General features: G+C 36.4%; 1 protein-coding gene across 1 annotated transcript in view; it reads left to right on the top strand.

The window, feature by feature from the left end:
- Positions 1 to 22554, top strand: part of THBS2 (thrombospondin 2) — a 48264-nt gene extending 25710 nt beyond the window's left edge. Inside the window, exons 11-22 of the mRNA XM_043999496.1 lie at positions 44 to 171; positions 293 to 445; positions 1526 to 1744; positions 5324 to 5431; positions 7054 to 7213; positions 10697 to 10815; positions 11369 to 11603; positions 14018 to 14245; positions 15607 to 15878; positions 16453 to 16550; positions 19383 to 19522; positions 20425 to 22554. Of these exons, the coding sequence (XP_043855431.1) occupies positions 44 to 171; positions 293 to 445; positions 1526 to 1744; positions 5324 to 5431; positions 7054 to 7213; positions 10697 to 10815; positions 11369 to 11603; positions 14018 to 14245; positions 15607 to 15878; positions 16453 to 16550; positions 19383 to 19522; positions 20425 to 20432 (1868 nt within the window). The 3' untranslated portion in view covers positions 20433 to 22554. The remainder of the gene's footprint in view (positions 1 to 43; positions 172 to 292; positions 446 to 1525; positions 1745 to 5323; positions 5432 to 7053; positions 7214 to 10696; positions 10816 to 11368; positions 11604 to 14017; positions 14246 to 15606; positions 15879 to 16452; positions 16551 to 19382; positions 19523 to 20424) is intronic.
- The last annotated feature ends 206 nt before the right edge of the window (positions 22555 to 22760 follow it).

Raw genomic sequence — 22760 nt, 5'->3', positions numbered from 1 at the left:
AATATAAAAAAATAAAATCCCACTTTTCCTCCTGTCTTTCCAGATGGATGTTTATCCAATCCTTGCTTTCCTGGAGCACAATGTAATAGTTTCCCTGATGGCTCTTGGTCATGTGGCTCTTGCCCAGTTGGCTACCTGGGGAATGGCACTCATTGTGAAGACCTTGATGAAGTAGGTGCTCTTCCTGGTCTTTCATATCCCTGGACATTTTTTCTCCTTCCCATTTTTTTCCAGGCATCATTTGAAGATCAGAGAGCTCAACAAACCAGTTGCTTTGCTTGTTTCCCTACAGTGCACAGTTGTCACAGATGTCTGCTTCATGTCCAATAAAGTTCACCGTTGTGTAAACACCAACCCAGGCTTCCACTGCCTGCCATGCCCCCCACGCTACAAAGGAACTCAGCCTTTTGGGGTGGGGCTGGAGGCAGCCAGAACAGAAAAGCAAGTAAGTAATGTGGATATGAGGTCAGTCGGCAAGAGATCAGCTGTGTAAACTCTAGTGGCAACTCAGCCAAGAGCCATAAGGAAAGGAGAGTGGGGGAGTATGTAGTCTCAGATCATTTGGGAAGGAAATGCACCTTCTGTTTGTGGGCTGGTTGGCATAGGCTGCATGCTTTACTTAGAATAGCACTTACTATAAAATTATTTCTGAAAGTTTGGCCTTTTCTACTCTTGGACAACAAAAGAACAAATCAAGAAAATATCACAGTTCAGTAGTGAGACTTAACTGGGGAAGCATAATGCAACCCTAAAAATTCAGTTTCACAATCTCAGTAAAATAAAATACCTGTGAACATTAGAAACAAGGCTTGATCTGATGTTTTGAGCTACTAGTCTAGCTGTTTATATACTGCACTACAGTCTCTCTATTGTCTTATAGCCTGTTCTAAATACTTGTCAGCTTTATTTAGCACAATAAATTAATGTACTATTTAAATTGTTGGGAGTGGTGGTACATATTTCTACAATTTATGTAAACTGGAGAGGTCAAATGTGGATGCAGCCATCAATATTCCCAAGTGTAGCCTAGACAAGATTAAAATTTAATTTATAAATATTAAGGAAATAAAATAATAATACAATAAAACATAGATAACATTACATTTTAAAACTAATTCAATTTACAGCACATAGGGATCCTTATCTAAGTTTTAGTGGTCCCCATTTCTGAGTTCAACATCACTGATGCAGACTTTTGAATACTCCTGACCAGAAATGTGTACATGGGGAAGTGAGGAAGTAGAAAGGGGTCTGGAGTGACACATAAAGTCACAGAAAATAAGATGGATTAGTACTTCTAGGCTGCTTGCCACTCAAAAGGAGATGCAGATTAGCTACAGCAAAACATATGAATAAAGACTTCTAGTTACATGAATTCTGCTGTCATTATGTAGTCAACCATAGTCTCACCCATATTTCTTTAAAGCCAATGCCTTCTGTCTCATGTTATCTCTCCCTCAATGCCTCATCCACATAGGCACTCAGTGAGTATTGGGGACTGACATTCAGATGTATGGTATTACAGGTTTGTGAACCAGAAAACCCATGCAAAGACAAGACTCACAATTGTCATAAGCATTCAGAATGCATCTACTTGGGACATTTCAGTGATCCAATGTACAAGTGTGAATGCAAGACTGGCTATGCTGGTGATGGGCTCATCTGTGGGGAAGATTCTGATCTGGATGGCTGGCCCAATAAAAACCTTGTCTGTGCAACAAATGCTACATATCACTGCATTAAGGTAAGTGGAAATGTATATGAGTTGTGGTTAAGAAATGAAATCGTGTGTGCGTGCATGCGTGTGTGTGTGTGTGTGTGTATGTATGTGTGTGTATGTATGTGTGTGTGACTTATGGAAACTAGTTTTGTTATTCTCCCATCATATTTCATCATTGTAATATAAGTAGGGGGGAACAACCAAGTATGTGCCAGGTATTGTGCTAGATGTTTCACAAGTATTACCTCATTTGATCCTCACAATAACCTGGGAGGTAGGTGCTATTATTATTCCCATTTAACATTTGAGGAAATTTAGGCATACACAGGTTGAGACTTTTTGAAGGTCACACAGCTAGTAATTATCTGAAACTGTGTCTTAACTCAGGTCTTCCTGATTCTAGGCCAAATATTGTATTCACTGGGACATCGAGCTTTTTAAGTTATCATTCTCATAACATTTCTTTCGAAGGTCAAGGGGGTCATGATACTTCTGGGGAATAAAATTTATCTGTTCACAAAAATACATAATATGTATAAGTATTTATCTTTCTCCTCTTATAGCCCAAATGGATTGTAAGCAATTTACATATTTATGCTACATATAAGGTATGTGCACACATGTGCATAGATAATAAATGTTTACAAATATATTATGTATATTACATATGCATGGCATGTATACATGCTCACATACTCAAATGAATGTTATTGCTTTAGAAGTTCCCTCTAATGATGCAGATTGCAATTCATCCACTCCTGTCCAGCCTATACAACTCATGTGGGTATATGTATATATGTATGTGTATCTATACTTGCAAGCACACAAAAACTTATGCACACTGAGAAAGAGAGAAAAAGGCAAAGAGAAAGTTAAAAGGGAAATTGATGCCCCTAAGATCATTCATTATCTTCACAGACCCCATGCTCACTGGACTTTGCTTGCCAGTGTTTATCTGTTTCATCTATGAAACTTCAAGTACATCATATGTAAAATGAAGGAGTAGGAATTGATGGCTAACCACCACTACCACTACCACAGCAACAGCATCAGTAACAATAATATTTATATGTCCCTTTGATTTTAGCAGAGAACTTTGCTTCCAGTGCTAAGTCTATGAACCTATGATATAAGAGTTAGCAAAGCATATAGATTGCTGTATTTGAATAAGGAAGACTTGAAATCAAATGGTACCTCAGAGGCTACCTAGCTATGTGACCCTGTGCTAGTCACCCAATCTCTCTCATCTTTGTCTTTTTCATCTTTAAAATGAGGATAATAATAATAATACTCACTTATATGGTTGTTGTGAGGATCAAATGAAATAATATATTTAAAACTTTCTTAAAGTGCCACATAATTATTAGGTATTAATATAATGTTTTAATATTTTCAAATTACTTTCCTCACAAGAGTGAGATATGTTATTATTCTTATTTTACAGATGACTAAACTAAGGTTCATAATAGATAATTGAATGACCCAAGCCGCTTAGCTAATAAATAGAAGTTCAGGCAATTGGACTCATTGGATTCCACATCTTGTACTCTTTTTTCACCAGGTGGCAAACAGAGTGGAATCCTTAATGCCTTAAGCCACTTTAAAAATGAGGATGGGGGCAGCTAGGTGGCGCAGTGGATAAAGCACCGGCCCTGGATTCAGGAGGACCTGAGTTCAAAGCCGGCCTTAGACACTTGACACTTACTAGCTGTGTGGCCTCCGGCAAGTCACTTAACCCCAATTGCCTCACCAAAAAAAAAAAAATGAGGGTGTAAATTTTACAAACCCCTATTTTTCCAATCTACCTAATTCTTTGTCAGCATTCTCATGACCAATGCATAATAGAACTAACATTCTTGATTATTCACCTGGAGAAAGCATTGTCCTTTTTTAAAGATGGGTAGATGATTGATTATTGTATAATTCTGGCACATAGTAAATTATTGATAAATGTTTATTGACTGAGTGACAATTCACATGAAATCACTAATTATAATGTGAATTGATTATCTATATTTATTTATTTGTTTGTTTGCTTGTTTATTTATTTATTCCCGCCCTAGGTAGGAAGTAGACCAGGAAGTAAATCTCATTATTCCAAGAAGAGCTTTACCCAGTCAGGCCCTGAGCATTTTTTCTTTTTTTCCCCTATGTCTGTAGTCAGTTAATCAATGGACATTTATTAAGCATCTGCTATGTAACAGATACTATACTAAGCACTAGAGATACAAGGGAAAGCAAAAAACAGTGCTCTTCCTAAGAGAACTCACAATTGAATGGGGGAGACAACATGCAAATGATAAAGGTATATGCAGGATAAATTTGAAATAACCAATGAATGGAAGGTTCTATAATTAAGGGGGATCAGGAATGGGTATAGGACTTCACCTGAAAGAAAGAAAAAGTCAATGAGTTAATAAACAGCAGAGTGTAATCATCGTATACATAAGTAGCACATGTTTGGACACTGACCCAAAGTATGGTAGTACTAGATCACTGTGACTCTAAATATCTCTACCACTGGGTAACCTGAGGCTCCAGTGATATCCTTTCTACTCTTCTAGCTCTCTAGTTCTTTGGATATGTGTCAACTTTAATATCAACATACACTCCCCTGACCCTGTTCACATGACATCTTCAAACATATTGGCTCAAGATGAAGCACCAGGAAGAGCTGCTTCTGATCAGACAAATGATACATGTTGAACACATTTGGAAGCGCTCACCCTCTGAGGGTTTGCTAATGCCTGTTGATTTAATAGAAATAAATGTGGTTTTGATGGTCACATTTTGATAATAGCAAGTATTCTCAGGTGGTTCCTATCCAGAGCTAATTTTCATTTGGTAATATGATCTTAGTCCCTTTTATTTATATATCTTGCTCACTAATAGAAAGGAATGACATAAAAAGGGAGAAAATAACTTTTTTTGGATAATAATTCTAAGATTCAATCTGAACATGCCTCTCCACCCAAACTATCTTTTTTGGTGGAACATTGAAGTCCAACGGGGGCTGCCAGTTTCTTGTTCTTTAGCATCTCATTTTGCAATCTAAGTTTGTGAGAAGAAAAGGAAAGTGATTAAATATTACTGAATGCTTTTAATGTTTTACAAAGGGAAAGTTCTCTATTTTCTTGTTTAGCGGTGTTTGACAAATCCACAGAGGTTCACAGCTTAGAAAACAAGGATTACCCTTTGTCTCCACTCACCATTATAAGGCACATAATTTCAGGGGAAGAACTTGAAAAGAAATACACTCATCAATTTCAAGGTTGGCCAATAACTTATGTTCTTGTGCTCTATATAAAAGTTTCCTATTAAGGAGATCTATCTGGAATCTCCTCTTCTTATTAACAAGTATTGCTTTATTTAAATTATTTTATTGAGCCCTGAAAATCTTCTGAAAGTGATGACGATCAGGGACTAAAGTTTGGAAGGGAACTTGGAGGCCACTGAGTATAACTCCTTCATTTTACATAGGGAATGGAGGTCTGAAAATATTAAATGACTCGTTGAAGATTCTTCAGCAGTCAGCAAAACAGAATTCTTAGCTCAAACATGTCTGCAAAATTGACTCAACTTTCTTTAAATATAAAATTTCAGGATAACTGCCCCCACCTACCGAATTCTGGTCAGGAAGATTTTGACAAAGATGGCATTGGTGATGCTTGTGATACCGATGATGACAATGATGGCGTGGATGATGAAAAGGTAAGTCAATTCTTTTAGTTGCATTTCTAACCAGGTACCATGATATAGCCACTGTTTATTTTTAAAAAATTAGACAGTAATTACTTTGATCACTGTCTTGCAAAAAAATATCTTTCTAAATATCTCTACACTTGCTCCCTCTACACTTGTCCCTCCACCCCTTTTTGGTAGGGATAATTATAAAGTCTAAATTCTAAAGTCAGAATTCTAAACAGAATTCTGATCCCATGTGACCAACTATCTGTCAACTGGCACCACATGAATACCCAAATGACATTTCAAATCAACAGGCCAAAACTGGATTAATCACCTCCTCCCCACATTCATGTCTGATATTCCCTTGTAAATTCTCTGGTTGTGTTGGTGACACTGTTTTTCTACCAGTCACCTAGACTCTTAACCATAACACTGACCTGTACTTTTCCCTACCCTCATGCTTCACATCTATTTAGGTATACAACACTGTTGATTCTGGGTCTACAATATCTGTCATGTCTCCTCTTTTCTGCTCACATTGTTATGGCAGCCTCCCTCTCCCAAACTCTTGAATCTCATTGTGCAAGTTACTTTCACAGCTTCCTGGACCTTCTGCTTCCCATCTTTCTCCTCTCTGTTCAACCCTATATTCTCTGTTGAGAAATCTCTCTAATACAGTCACTTAATTTTGTCTTGATTAAGCTTAAATCTCAATGTGATGCACTTTTTTTGATTGTATCTTCCTTGATGCAGGGACTATATTTTTCCTTTTTTAATTTTTCCTACTTAGCACAGTGCCTGGCACAGAGTTGCTGCTTAATATTTATTAATTACTTAAGATTGATTGATTCCTCTGTAATATTCCTAAGGTACCACTTTTGTCTGATTATACACTATTTCAACCCCAAAAGCTTTATTAGTTGTTCATTGCCTGATAATGAATATTGTAGGAACATCCATATCATCACTCAGTTATCTGACTTTAGCATTATTCTGACATTTATAGCTTTTCATCCAGCTCCAAAATACTTCTCCTGCCTTAGTCCTTATTATGCAACTTTTTTGTAGCCTACCTTCTGTTCAGCCTGGACTACCTTACATTCCATGTAGACATCCTTTGTTGATCATCTTCATGGTGCAATCCCGATGTCCAGAAAGAATTCTTCCCTTAACATACCTACCTTTTGAAGTCCCTTTATTCCTTTAAGTCCTAGTCTAAGTTCTTGAAGCTTCTTAACATCTTACCTTAAATTGAATCAATATCTTCCTTCAATTTTATAGCACTTTATTTAGACCTATTTTTTCTGGCAAAGATAAATTATGAAACAACAAAGAATTGTGTCTCTAAGTTTGGCTTTAAGTCTACCCATTATTAGACTTCACAACTAGAAGAACAATTAGATTTCTTGTCTTATATCTACCATGTATTTGACTAGACAAGCTTGCTTTCATTACTTTCATTTCTATTTTCCACCTGACAATAAACTGAGCAAAATATCAAATGAGATAATATTTGTAACAGTGTCTGATAAATAGGTGGCATGGTATAAATGCTTATTTCCTTTTCCTCTCTTCCCTTTCAACTCAACCAACATTTCCAACTTTGCTCTATGTTTTCTCTTCAATTCTTTCTTTGGGTTTTCTAGGACAATTGCCCTCTTCTCTTTAATCCCCGTCAAGCTGATTATGACAAGGATGAGGTTGGAGATCGCTGTGATAACTGCCCATATGTGCACAACCTTGCTCAGATTGACACAGACAATAATGGGGAAGGTGATGCCTGTTCTGTAGATATTGATGGAGATGGTAAGTTCTTTTTTCTCTCATTGCATTTCATATATTTTTCTGGTAAAGTGTTAGAAGTAGCTACAAACCATGATCTATTTTGTGGTGGTGTGGAGTTTCATTCATTAAAAATTTATAATAAAATGATCAACCTCATTACATTTATCTCTTCTATATTGTGAGGGTCAGGAGCAAGGTCCCCATGTGATCTGCAAAGTCTGTAAATTTTTTTGGTCCTCCCTTTATACCAGAAAAGCAGTCTGAGTTATTATGGCATTAAAAGATGAAATATGTTGATATTATACAATATTATATATATATATATATATATTATGCATTTCTGAATTTCTAAATTTTTCTTTTGATTTCTTCTGTCCTTTGTGTGTTATCTGTGGCTTCCACAAAACTCCCCATAAATTTACATATAATGTCTTATGCCTACCCACAATATATTGATTGAAACCACAGTAGGAAAAGTCCTAATGTGGAAGGGATAACTGTAATCTGATAGGAAATCCATTCCATTTATATTTTCTCTGGTTCTCATTTCCTTCCTTCCTTCTGTGATGAATATCTTCAACCTTACTGAAACAGAAACACCAAGTTGAAGTTTGTGTATGCCCTGCCTAGATTTCAATTTCTTCACCTTTTATCCCTTCCATAGCTTCTAGGGAGCCAATACCCTCTCTTGCTCCAACCAAATCTGGCTTTGACAAGGAAAAGACTCACAACAATGACTAATCGTCTATATCTGTCCAAGAATATATGCACAATTTACATTATTGTGGTGTATACACCTTGTAAAAATATATCAACCATTACGAAGCAAATAGGACAATTTGCCTTTTTCAGTAAGGAGCCTAAAATTATGCCGCAGAAGCAGCTGTCTGCTTTGCCTACCAGTTACTATAAGGCTTCACTATCACTAATATTAACGTACTTGTTTGGGGCCTTATCCATTCATGTGATATATTTCAGAAATTCTCAGACCTGCGTCACCACTTTGCTCCATATCTTACTTACCTTACCATATACTCTTCATGTGATCATGCAATGCATGTCTGACATTCTAGTGTTGAAGAATGCACTACTTACTTCTGGAAGCATCGCAAGTCTTCTGTGGGGGAGGTCTTAACTACTAGGATCCTTTTTCCTGATTAATGTGCCTCTTTTCAATTTCTACCTCTTGAGCCTAGTCCTGACCTAGGGAACCTGAACAAGTCTAACACATCTTCCATTTGATAGCCCTTCAGATACTTGGGGATAGTCATCCTGTCCCACTCTCCAAACCCCAAGGTCTTTTCTTATGCAGGCTCACCATTTCCAGTTTCTCCACCTCAAGCTTATCCATAGTACCACGATCTCAAGATTCTTCCTTCACCTTCCTGAGTCACCTTCCTCAAGACACTCTTCTACATATCAATGTCCTTCCTAAAATGTGGGACTTAGAACGCAACATCCTAATCTAGATATAGTCTAACCAGACAAGATACAGAAAAAAACCAAAAACAAAACTATTGGCTCCATGGTCTTGAGCAAGATATCTTTCATTCCTTGAATTTCATATATAGTTTCTGGAATGGCAAAAGAGTTGAAGGCATTGACTAGTTGCAGATAGTGGGATTCTCTCTACTCCTATGCATGTTCTTACTATTCTTCCTCTGCTGAATCAAGTGATTACACTTGAAGACAGTTGAATATAGAATTAACACATGCAAAGTACTGTGGTATAAGCAGAGAAAGGAGAACATTTGCATTACTTAGATTCACAGGATCTCAGGTCCATAGAATTAGAGCTATAAAGGATCTTAGAAGTCATGGAGTTCAATCCCTTCATTTTACAGATGAAAAAAATGAGTCACATAAAGTGACAAGTCACATAAGTGACAAGTCACATAAGTGACTTGACCAGAGTTACACAGCTGGTCAGTATCAGATGTGGGATTTGAGCACAGGTTTTACTGACTTGTCTACTGCTATACAATGCTGTCTTTCACCTTTTTGAATTTCTGGGAGGCACTAAAGGGTCTGTACATTGATATGCTTATAAACATTTGATGAGGGTGACCTTGAAGACAATCTTTATTTGTTGAGAGATCTGTACCAAACATATTCTGATCATAGCACATACTACTTTATTGCATAGGCTCAATCGAACCATCCCCCTGAGCACCAACCAAAATCACTTAGTCCAAACACTCATTTTCAATTTTCTATACACCCAGTCTCTTTTCTCAACGCACTCCACCCAGAAATCCAGGATTCGGCTCTATAACATGCTTACTCTCTTGATTACAAGCACCAGGAGAGCATTCTGGCTGATCTTTTCTAGCCCAAGGGTAATCAGTAACCACATACACCTCTGAGGCCTTCTTCACTCAGGCCCACAGCTGCTGCCTCTTCAGAATATTAGTAAGCTGAAGAAGTATTATTACTGCCTTTAAGCAGTTGAGGAAACGGGCCCATCATAAAGCTAGTAAATGTCCAAGATAGCATTTGACCCTAGATCTTCTGGGTGCTACGCTAATACTATTTTAACCACAGTTTTTGGTAGCCTAGAAAGATTTTTTTTCTACTTTTGTGATTTCAATATTGCTTGAGTTCTGAAACTAGCTCCAACCTCTCTTCAACTATTCAGTCCCACATTTCCCTAGAATACTTCCAACTGGTTATATCAACACCATCTCAAATTCAGTGTGGTTTTGACAGAATTCTTTATCTTTCCCTTTAAATCCTTTTCTCATGGTCCTCATCACTATTGGCAACATTATGATCCTTTTTGTATGAAAAAAGCCTCAGTGTTATCTTGGATTCTTTCCTATCCTTTGGTTATTCCAGTCAATTGCCAATTCATATTACTTACACATTCACAATACAGCTTTTCCAGGAATGTAACATCATTTATTAAATTTCCTGAAACAAAAGACTCAAAAGAAAATCTGGCAAAGCTTTGCAATTGGTATTTTCCCACTAGCAAATGCTAGAATAATGTAATATCCTGCAGGACTCATGAAGTTTCAATGGAGATAATCAATTGGTCATACAGGTCAGAATTCCCAAAGGTATGCATTGTAAATATACTCACTCAAAGACTATTCATTATGATTTGTTACTAAGAAATCCCTGAGTGGGCTCTATTTTTTAAAATGTGAAAATTTAAAGAAATTTCTAGAGAGAAATATAATTCCTGCTATTTGATATATCCAAATGCTTGCACATATGATCATATTCTAGGTCATTTCATTATTGCAGACAAAAAAAAGTTACTGAAAGGTATTTTTTTTTTTAGTGAGGCAATTGGGGTTAAGTGACTTGCCCAGGGTCACACAGCTAGTAAGTGTTAAGTGTCTGAGGCCAGATTTGAACTCAGGTACTCCTGACTCCAGGGCTGGTGCTCTATCCACTGCGCCACCTAGCTGCCCCTGAAAGGTATTTTAAGAATATGAAACATAATACAGCTTTTCCCTAAATTCAGTATTTCCATATCTTTTTTGTCATTTGCAGATGTTTTTAATGAAAGAGACAATTGTCCTTATGTCTACAACACTGACCAAAGAGACTCTGATGGCGATGGGGTTGGAGACCACTGTGACAATTGCCCCTTGGTGCACAATCCTGACCAGGTAAACAATCCAATTATATGAGTGAATAGAGGAGGAGTGAGTTATAGCTTAGCCTAATAAATATTTGGTAAATGAATGAATGAGCAGACTAAAATGAATGTTTTTAAACCAATATATCCATTATATAACATAGGTTATATACAAATGTGTTCATTTCATGAAACATGGTGCAATCAGGCTTTTGCAATGGTGTTCTTGGCTGAAACTTTGTATGCTTGTAGCAAAGTTAAATTGCAGGAGTCTGATGGTCATGGACAAAATATAGTGGATTTTCTAGTCCTTCATGTCATGACATGCAAGTACTTACTAAATTCCAACTCTAGACTCAGGTTCCAGATGATGCCTTTTCTTACATTTGAGAATGTAAATGATTACTGTCACAGATGAAAATAATAAGGGACCTTAAACTCACGGTATTTATATCCTCATAGTGGAAAAAAGTCTGCATTCCTACAATGGACTTTTTTTAAGGCCAATAACCTGAACTGTTCTCTTGCTTTTTTTCTTTCTTTCACTAAAACGGTATCAATAACTTGTCAATTGGTCTTGTTAGACTGATGTGGACAATGATCTTGTTGGTGACCAGTGTGATAACAATGAAGACATAGATGAAGATGGCCACCAGAACAACCAAGACAATTGTCCATACATCTCCAATGCTAATCAGGCCGACCATGATAATGATGGCAAGGGGGATGCCTGTGACTCTGATGATGACAATGATGGCATTCCAGATGACAGAGACAATTGCCGACTTGTTTTCAATCCTGACCAGGAGGACTCAGATGGTAAGTGCATTTCAAATGAGCACAATTCAGCTTGTTTCTTTTTTTCTTTTTTGGTTTGGTGTGTGTGTGTGTGTGTGTGTGTGTGTGTGTGTGTGTGTGTGTGTGTGTGTGTGTGTGTGATTGTTCATTTCCAAGCCAAGAAGTCTGTCTACAAATGTGTTCATGAAAAGCTCTCCAAAGGCAGATAGATATTAATGTGATGAAATCACCCTAAAATTATAATGGAAAAACACAGTTGTTTTAGATATTATATGGAACTGGACACATGAAATGCTGTTTGCTTCTGCATGACCTGTCAGATACATTGCTGACATGTTGCTGTGTTTGCGTTCCTCAACAGATGCTAAACATCAAATGTGTATATATTTGGCAGTGGGGGATAGGTAATGTCAGAGTTTTCATAATTTATAGAGTCTGGTGATCTTTAAGGAACAAGTTTCACCATTAGACATAGAGAAAGACATGAACTATTGACCTGGGAATGATATTTTTTTTCCTCTGAGAGAAATAATGGGAATTGCTAGATAGCTAGAATTCTTTTGTTTTTTATTGGCAGAGTATAAATTAAAAAAATAGCATAAAATTCTAATCTTCCTCGAGGGAAATTATAATTTTAGAGGAAAAATGAATTTGCATTTACAAATTATAGAATCTTTTAGAAACGGGGAGATTGGGAAAATTGTCTCAATGGCATATGTGACAGTGGAGAAAGCTCCTGGCTATGGCTGTCATTATATGGTATCTATGTTTAATTTTATTTCGCATCTAAATAAAGAAGTACACAAATATTCTGATCTATGGCCCATGTTAAATCAGGGGTCCCTTGAAATGCCATGTTACTCAAAGGATACATTTTTCCAAGAGCTTATAGTTAGGAATCCTACGTCTTGCCAGCCATTACCCCTGGGAAAAGAGGCACCTCATAGGTTGATAAATTTGCTCAAATCCCAGTTTTGGACACAAGGACTCTCCCTGTGACTAGTGCAAAGGAATTCAGAGTAGGAGACCCTAGTGTTATCGTAAGTGTTAAGGCAAACAAGTTCAGGGGCTCACAGCTGTCCAAGATTTGAAGTTTGTCTTGGGATATTACCAAGTAAAATGGTCTTGGAAACTTGAACACAACTCTGGAGAATCTGGTCTCCTTTTCCTAGCAGCTGGATTGCTTCCTTGCATAGCATTTGAAGGTCCTAGGATCATAGTATTATAGATTTCGAGCTGTAAGGGAATTTAGAGTTCATCTTGTCTAACCACCTCTTTTTTATATATAAGGGAACTAAGGCCCACATAGGTTAAATTACTTTCTTAAAGTCACACTGGTATTAATATCAGAGCTGGGGTTCAAACTCTATTCATCTGATTCTTTATCTAGAACTCTCTTTTTTCAATCAAGTAAAGACATCTCATTAAAAAAACCCAAAAAACCAAAACCAAAAAAAACCACAAAACATCTTCCCGGGCACTTTCTCTAAGTTGTAGAATATGATTTCTTGCACTCTGATAATTTGAAAGTTTAAGGATAAATAAACCCCCCAAATCTTCTAAACATATAGAATTACTTAAAAAGAGAATGGGTTTCTTTGTGAGGTAAAGGGTTCCCTCTCACTCTAAGTCTTCAGGCAAAGACTGAATGACCTATTGTGGGATATATTGCAGATGGAGTGTTTGTTCAGGCATAGGCCTCTGGGGTCACATAGGACTCCATGATTCTCCAATACATTTGGTATAATCTCCTTACAGACACAGAACTCTAGGCAAAATGGGATTGACCAATAAGATGCTACCTAATTGTGTCCAGGAATGTCATATTGATAGCATTATGATATGAGTTCTGTAGAGCTCAGGTAGTTAATCGAATTGTTCTCAAGTAGATTCCTTTACACTAACTGTTCCTGATAAATTTGCTAAAAGTTTTCCACTAAGTAAATCTTAAATAAACCAATCCCATATCTTAATAATCCTTCTGGAAGAAGGAGGGAACTGAAGATTAGGAAAGAAATATTTTACAAAGAGAAAAAAAATTAGCATCAGTTTAGGAGGTTTACAACAGAGTAAAGAGTAAAACACACAAAAAAACCTCCCAACACATAAATGATTTATTCCAAAATAGAAATTCATTAGAGATTTGGTTTTTCCCCAATATATGCTATTAATTTCTGCTTCTTTACTTAGCACATCACCATTTTTTTTTGAGGTGAGGTGTGTGTGAATAGATGGAATGAAGTGAAAATGAGGTTAATTAGGCTAATTGGTGTGGAAGTCCCAGAATAGAGATTGATAAAAGAATATAGACCTCAAGACTCTATAGCAACTTCACTTCATTTTTCAGGACATGATAATTTACTTTTCTTAGACAAACTGACCAACATCACTATCTTTTTACTAATCTAGGTTCCTTTCTTTTTTTTTTTATACAGGTGATGGAAGGGGTGATATTTGTAAAGATGACTTTGACAATGACAACGTCCCTGATATTGATGATGTGTGTCCTGAAAACAATGCTATCAGTGAAACTGATTTCAGAAAGTTCCAAATGGTGCATTTAGACCCTAAGGGAACAACTCAGATAGATCCCAACTGGGTAATTCGTCACCAAGGCAAGGAGCTGGTGCAGACAGCCAATTCTGATCCTGGTATAGCTGTAGGTGAGTTTCCAAACAAAACATGACACCATTATAATCCTTGAATGGTTGAGAATCACAAGAGAAACAGGTATTGCTATGCAAACTCTATGGGTGGTGTTTGGTGTCATATTTTGAGTATTCTCATTGACTGGGTGCCAGTTCAAATTTTTGTTTACTAGAACCATCACCATAGCAAGAAATGAGCTATTAATATTTAATATCAAGCAAGCCATTTTGTATTCTGGAGCATGGTCTTTGGAGTAATCCAGCATATCATATGCAAAGGGAAGGGCTTACAAGAAAAGCATGACATTTACTAACATTTTTAATACAAGGATATATGCAGCTCTTTCTAGGAGGAAATGGGGAAGAAAAAAGGGACAATTATTGCTATTCTTTCATTTGAGATTCATTGGAGTGTTAAATGTAACATTAAATGCCCATAGAAGCCCATGAAAACAGTTCCAGGAAAGCCAGCATCAGACTTTTAAAAGAATGATTTTGTTTAGATAAATTAAGCTTTCTGATAGTTCATACTACCAATAATTGAAGCATCCTTGAGTATCCAGGAGGGGGATAATGTGGAATCTCATTTCCTGAAAACATCCCTTAAAAACTAGAGGCTGATCTCTCTATGATGACTGAGATGCCACTTTGTCTTTAGATGTGGCTATCAGAACCAATGTTGTCCATAAAGTCAGGTGACCTGGGTCTAAATCCCAACTTGCATATTTATTTGCTGTGCAATCATCAGCAAGTTACTTAACCTCTCTGACCCTAAGTTTCCCTCTCTGTAAAAGAGGACTCAACACATTGCTTACCTTATATGGTTCTTGTGAGAAAAGTGCTTTGTGACTTTTGAGGCACTTTTAATATGAGTTGTTATCATTATAGACAAAATTGACCTTTGTATGTTTTTTTAATCCCTTCCCAGTCTCATGATGTTCAAACAAAAACAGAGACAAAAACAAAGAAAAACACCAGGATGCCAAAAACCAGAGTTAAAATCAAGGACATATGTAGCTTTTCTTGACGTGGAAGGAATCTTTCTTCTCTTTCTAATTTCATAATACATTATCTGTGTCTCTATTATAGGATTTATCATATGTGTAGTTATTTCATCCTTATCTCCCCAGTGTGCTATAAACTCCTTGAGGTCACTCAAGTAATCAAATCCTTTCATAGTACCTAACAACACCAGTCAACAACCATTTAAGTGCCTATTAGTAATGTGGATAATAATAGCACCTACCTCCCGGAAGGACAAACACCTATAGTAATGTTTTAATGATTGTTGGACTAATCAATGAAATTAAAAGATTATTTCTTTTTATCTAAAATTATTGCTTCTAACTGCATGCATGTTTCTCATTTGAATCCAGGTTTTGATGAGTTTGGCTCTGTTGACTTCAGTGGCACATTTTATGTCAACACTGACCGTGATGATGATTATGCCGGGTTTGTGTTTGGTTACCAGTCAAGCAGTCGGTTTTATGTTGTAATGTGGAAGCAGGTCACCCAGACTTATTGGGAAAATCAGCCCACCAGGGCTTATGGCTACTCAGGTGTATCGCTCAAAGTGGTGAATTCTACTACTGGGACTGGAGAACATCTCAGGAATGCTCTGTGGCACACAGGAAACACTGAAGGACAAGTAAGGAAACTGAGGTTTATAAAGTGTAAAATTAGTAGGGGGAAGCTGATTATCTGCTTTCTCCTTCAGCTTCTTGTAGTTACCATTTATTTAAAAAATGGGGTATTGGGGCAGCTAGGTGGTGCAGTAGATAGAGCACCGACCCTGGAGTCAGGAGGACCTGAGTTCAGATCTGGCCTCAGACACTTAACACTTACTAGCTGTGTGATCCTGGGCAAGTTACTTAACTCCAATTGCCTCACCAAAAAAAAAAAAAAAAAAAAAAAAGGGATATTGAAAGCTCCTGTTCTCTTCCAGCAGCAGCTGCTTTTATTCCACTTACTTGTAGATGTTAGTTTATTGGTCTTTAGGAAATGATGTAGTGGTACTTTAGAAAGACTAAGTAATAAGAATCAGTTTGTATGTGAAACTTTCTGGGTTTTTAAAAAATTAGATGTGCTATTTCTTGTAGAAAGTGATTCTAAATAATAGCTATTACATTCACTATCAAATGTTCAATGGTATATATATATATATATATATATATATATATATATATATATATATATATATATATATATATTTTAATTTCCAGGTACGGACATTATGGCATGACCCCAAGAATATAGGTTGGAAAGATTATACTGCCTACAGGTGGCATCTGACTCACAGACCCAAGACAGGTTATATGAGGTAAGAAAGGCCTCAGTTCTTGTAGTTTCTTTTCTGTTTCCTGAGTATAAATTAGCTTTTTCTAGCTTTCTCTTTCTTAAAAAAAGGATGGTAAATGTAAAGATTAGTGGATTAATTCATTAATTTGTCCTATTTGCAAATTCTTCTCTGGAATCTTAGTTTCAAAACATTTTAATTTTCTACTTCTTTATGGTGGATTAATTTAAAGAAATTTCTCTAAAAATAAAATTTGGTTAGGTGTGTGTGTGTGTGTGTGTGTGTGTGTGTGTGTGTGTGTGTGTGTGTGTGTGTGTATGTGTACACATTGGGTGTGGGGTGGCAAGATTGGTAGAATTATCAGTAACCGAAATGGAAAAAAAAATATGCTATGTAAACAACCCATAATGTAGCTATTCAACTGGTTCCAAACTGATCCTAGTTTGTGAGTAATATATATATATATATATATATATATATGTATGTATGTATGTATGTATGTATGTATGTATGTATATAATGAAATATGAAGATTTGCTTCTTTGAAAGATATAATTTTCTTTCTGATATAACAAAATACATTTTTAAAAGTTTTTGAAATTAATTTCCACTGAAAATTAGGGTGGAAGGCCAAAGAAGGAAAAAAGAGTTAAATGAACAGCATAATCAGTCATCAATAAGTAATTATCCAGGAATAACAATAACCATAGTTAGCATTTATATAGTGTTTCAAGCTATGGAAATGTGTATTATTCCATTTGATTCTCACAATAAGCCTACATGATAGATACTATTATTATTCTCATTTTGTTATCATATTATCATCTCATAGATAAGCAAACCAAGGCAGAAAATCAGGTTCAGTGACTTTCTCAGGATCACACACACAGAGGCAGATTATTAAATTGTAAATTATTTAGTGCATTTTGCTAAATTGCTATTTAGAAATTAGCATCTCTAAATATTCAAATAGGATTTAGAACATTTTATCTTAATAACTAGAAACATATTAAAGATGACCAACAAATATACTTGTGAATAGTCTTGATAGGTTAATCTCAACCAACAGGAAAAATATTTAATTAAAAAAAACCCTTTAAAACTCAATGGGGCAGTTAGGTGGTGCAGTATATAGAGCACTGGCCCTGGTTTCAGGAGGACCTGAGTTAAAATCCGAACTCAGACAATTAACACTTACTAGCTGTGTGACTCTGGGCAAGTCACTTAACCCCAATTGCCTCACAAAAAACCAAAAACCAAAAAAACCCCACCCTCAGTTAATAAAAAGAAACACCCTAGTCCCTGCTTCTCTGTTAACACTTTACAATCATTAAATGGACACACACCTTTTGTATATAATTTGTTTTTTAAAAGAAGTTAATATATTCATCTCATTTGTCAAATCCTGTGCAGTGAAATATCAGACAGATTAACACTGAAGTCTAATTGCCTGGAGCACAGAAATTACTCTAGCATACTTGGTTATGGTAGAATAAGTTTTTAAAAAGATGGTGGGGGGTCAGCTTGGTGGCACAGCGAATAGAGCACCGGCCCTGGATTCAGAAGGACCTGAGTTTGAATCCGACACTTACTAGCTGTGTGACCCATTGGAATACAGTTTTTTTTTTATTCTTGTTACAGTCAAATACTTCACAGAACTGTACCTGTGTGTCTAATGAAATGTAGCTACTAGCCAAGCAGGAATGGGGGAATAGTTTAAAGACAACCAACACAGGTTGGAATAGATAGAGAGCGAAAACATGTATTCATCGTTTACTATAATAGGCACTGTCCCAAATTCTGGGGACACAGATGCAAGCAAGCAAGAGCTTTCCTAGAACTCAGGGAGTAGATATTCTAACAAAGGAGATTGTTTGTAAATGGTAGGGCAGTAGCATGGAGGTTTGATTCTAAGGCAAGATAAGGCAAAAGATGAACTATCAGAGCCTGGCATCCTAAGGGATGAGCCCAAAGTTCCAAAGAGAAGGGGATAGGGAAGATGACCAGATTGCAGGTAGTATGATAGGAAGATGGCTGGGAAGTGGCATGGGGGTCTAGTTCTAGGTGAGATGATGTGAAAGCTCTCAGAGGTGATGGTTTAACATTGCTGGCCTCTAGACTAAGGATGAAATAGATTCATCACATATATATGTATGTAATGTATATGTATATGTGTAATATATATGTGTGTGTATATGTAGGATTATTAAAGATGCAGCACAATAGAATCAAAAGCCCACTAGATTCCGAGTTAAGAGATACTAGGGTTCAAATATCACTCTGACACGTAATAGTTGTGTGAACCATGGGAAAGTTCCATTACTTTCCTACACCTCTATCTCCTCATCTGTATGGTTGAGATAATAATATCTATAGAGAGGCACTGTACCATAGTGGATAGAGAGCTGGTCCAGCATTTATATCCTACTTCTGATACATATTGGATATATGATCCCTTAACCTTTCAGTACTCCAGACTCCTTCATAAGACTACTTAAGTTGCACAACTGGTATTGACTTCAATTGGTAAAGGGAGTTTCTGTACCAAATATTCCCTATAGCAAAGAAATTATAGAAATTGTCAAAAAAAATAACTTTTGTAGGAGTTACTTGACTGAGGATCAAGTGAAATAACTTGCATAAAATGCTTTGCTGAATGTAAAGAGTAGGTGCATGTCATTTATGATCATCATAATTTGACCCCTGAGATCCAATGAGACAGTGTATATATAAGGGCTTTGCATACATACCTCAAAACATTCTTGAAATATACTGTATAAACACCAACTATTATTAGTGTATTTGTCCACATTCTCTAGGAAGTTGATTGCACTTTTATTATTTCTTTTCCAACAGAGTTTTAGTACATGAAGGAAAGCAGGTTATGGCAGATTCAGGACCAATCTATGATCAAACCTATGCTGGGGGACGATTAGGTCTTTTTGTCTTCTCTCAAGAAATGGTCTTTTTCTCAGACCTCAAATATGAATGCCGAGGTAAGTTTTGGTGCATTTTCCTTTGGAAGCAATTGCCTGTCCCAGAGGGTACAACTTTAACTTGGAAAGCAGGGCCAATTTGCATTAGTAGATAGAGTTTCCTCCTTGGAATTCCCCATGTTAATGAAATCACAGGTGAAATACAAAAAAAAAAAATGACTATGCGTAAAGACCTCCAATGGACTTTTGGGGATTTATGCTATTCAACGAGCTGTGACTAAGTCATTTAATAACCTCCAGATGATCTATGAACCTGTGATGAGTTAAAAAAAGAAGTGCCTCTTCTCCATGTAATATCTGTGTTGTGAGTTAAAATTTTGGACAGAGGAATCTTATAGACAAAAGATCATTACCCTTCAACATTCAGTAACATTTGAATTATGATGTCAAATGTTTTTCCTTGAATGGACTTCAAGAGTCCAAGTTCCTGCCTTCAAACAGGTAAGGTATTTTTAGAGATGGGATGAGACACCTGAGGGTCAGAGAATTGAAGAGGCTTGAGTAAGGTCATAGTTAGTGAGTGGTAGAGGGAGAAGAACTAGAATCCTTGACTTCTGTCTCTCTTTCCCTTATTTCATCTTCTCTCAAAATAGCTTCAGGCACTTTTCCCATAAGCATGTGTGTGTTTACTCTGTGCAGAACAATGTACTATTGCAGAATAACCTTTCACAGGACTTGGACTTAAGAAATCATAAGTCACATAACTTCCTTGGAGCTTATAAAATGAACCAATTGGACTAGATGGCTTTTGAAGGTCCTTTCAGCTCTCAATTTATCACCCTATGTTCTTATTATCAAGTCTTCCTCTCTCTTACATTGCCCCAGAGGGGCAAAGTCCATTGCCCAAAGGTAGCTCATTTCACAGTCCCATTTATTCATTTTATCTCTTTTTCTTCCTGCAGATGTCTGAGTGAGGGATGCTGCCTTTCCAACAAAGTACTGTATGTGCAGTGTGTAACTTAGACACCTCAATTCATCGCGGTACTTCAACCTCCTCTCTCTGTGCCTACTCTTCCTCCAGTTCCTTGGCCCTTTCCTTTGAGTGGCCTTTCATCTCTCCATTCCCAGGAGTTGCTCACCCAATCCTATGCCTAAGTGACTTCTGAGAAGCAATATCCAAAGGACCCTAACACAAGTGGCCAATATGCCATAGAAGCAAAATATGACAGAGGCTTCCTGCAGAACAAAAAAAAAAATTGATTATGACTATGTATGTCACTGTTTTTGTTTGTTTGTTTTAAAAGAATGACGTTTACATGTAAAGTGTAATTACTTGATATATTTATGTATATGTAGCTGAAGAGGATGCTGAGTATAAGCCACATCTTAAATTAAGCAGGAAAACAAGTGCTAAACCACTTCTCAATCCAGGACTGGCCTACATGAATACATCAGCCAAGAGTAAATAGGAGTTAAATCAAGATTGTAGGTGCTGCAATAGTAAAGAAAGAGTTGGAGTGTGGTATGAGAGTCACAGAAGCCAGCGTAACATGTCCAACTGATTGCGGGGGAGATGTTCTTGAGGAGAAAATCCCACAGATAATAACCAAAACAACCCACACTTACCAAAGCCATCTTTCCACATCAAGATCAGGAAATACCTTGAAGCAGAGACCTAGCCTTAAGGCCTCATTTTTGACAGTGAAAGCTTAGGTTCTATTGGTTGGAAGAAGAGTCCACCCCACCAAAAGAAAATCCATGTATGCAATAACAAAGCAGACTGCCCTGGCTTGAGCTCCATACTCTTGTAAATCCCCTCCCCGCCCCCCCACCATGGTTTGCCATTCCCTGATTTCTTGTGGGTTGTTGTTGTTTTTCCCCTCTGATCCATTTTCCCAATCTCTGCTGCTGAAAAAATTAAAAACAAAAGAAAAAAAACACAAACAAATGCACTTTGACATGTAAATCCTGATCCGGGCTTTGCAAATGATGGCAATGTTACTGTTACCTAGTTTGGTAACACATTAAATTAAGGTTCCAATTATAAATGTTTGTTAATATTTATTAGATTATTATCAGATGCAGCTACATTCCCCAATAACTTATTTTAAGCGTGTCATACATGGCCTCTATAGTACATTTTTGAGAAATAGAAGTATAATGACCATATAGCAATGTGTACATATTGCTAAAACAATGTATGTGCCTGTCAAAATACATGGCTTGATAGTATTAATTTGTCATATAGAATGCTATAGATTACCATAGGGTGAAATCATAATAAAGAGTTTATAAATGGAACCTTAATATATATATATATATATAGTTACCCCCAATTTTAATTCACTATTTTATACTATTATCTGTCTGCTGTACATAGGATGTTTCTTGATTGAGTAATGAAGGGAAACCAGCATTTAGTCTAACCAGATCCACCAGTTAGTCAGTTATTCACTAATATAAAAAATGTTCAATACTTTTTTCTTTGCATTAAATTGCATGTATTTTCTGCACAGGAAATACTTGGTAATCAAACTTCACATATGGACTTTACTAAAAGAAAACTGTCTCTTGCCTGGCCCTGGGCAAATTCTCTCTCTCTTTCCCTATCTTTTTCTTTACAGTGGAGATTGTATTCCTATTACAATAAGAATAATCTACAGCTTTTGATACTGTTGCACATTTTATTGCATTTTCATATTAGCAAATTTTTAAAGATTGCTTACTTTTATTGTTGATTTGGTTTTGTAATGTTTTCAGTCTTTCTCAGTTCATGCTTCTGGTTTTTGGAACTGTATCCCAATTCCAAGTAAGGGTGGGGGAGACTTCATTAAATGTCACAGTCATCATGGCCGTGTAGGATTTAGGTTATTGGGAGTTGCTTGACTGAAACGGTACATCAGTGTGGGACAATGATGTTAATATTTAGACTGTACCATATTTTCCTTTGTAAATTATTTATGATGTTTTTCTTTTTTAAAAAATCCTTCTTGTCCAGATTGATGAAACTTGCTTTGTTTTGCCAAAGACTGTAAATAATTATTTATTTGTTTACATGGACAAAATTTTACCATTGAAGTCCTTCATTTAGCTAGAGACTCATTTTTATACTTTAAAGATTAATAATAAGAAATAAATTGTAAAAAGGTTTTATATAAAAGCTTCTCTCTTTACCTTTTTTATAAATTGAAGGGAATCTTTTTTTTGGGAGGGTAGAAAGAGGAAAAAAATAAACCAGGAGAGAGAACTTTTTTTTAGCTCTGTTACCTAAACAATCCTGTTGCTTAGTTACAGGTTG

This window comes from Dromiciops gliroides, chromosome 4, assembly GCF_019393635.1.
Source record: "Dromiciops gliroides isolate mDroGli1 chromosome 4, mDroGli1.pri, whole genome shotgun sequence".
NCBI lineage: Eukaryota > Metazoa > Chordata > Mammalia > Microbiotheria > Microbiotheriidae > Dromiciops > Dromiciops gliroides.
This window is presented reverse-complemented; position numbering and strand designations above follow the sequence as displayed.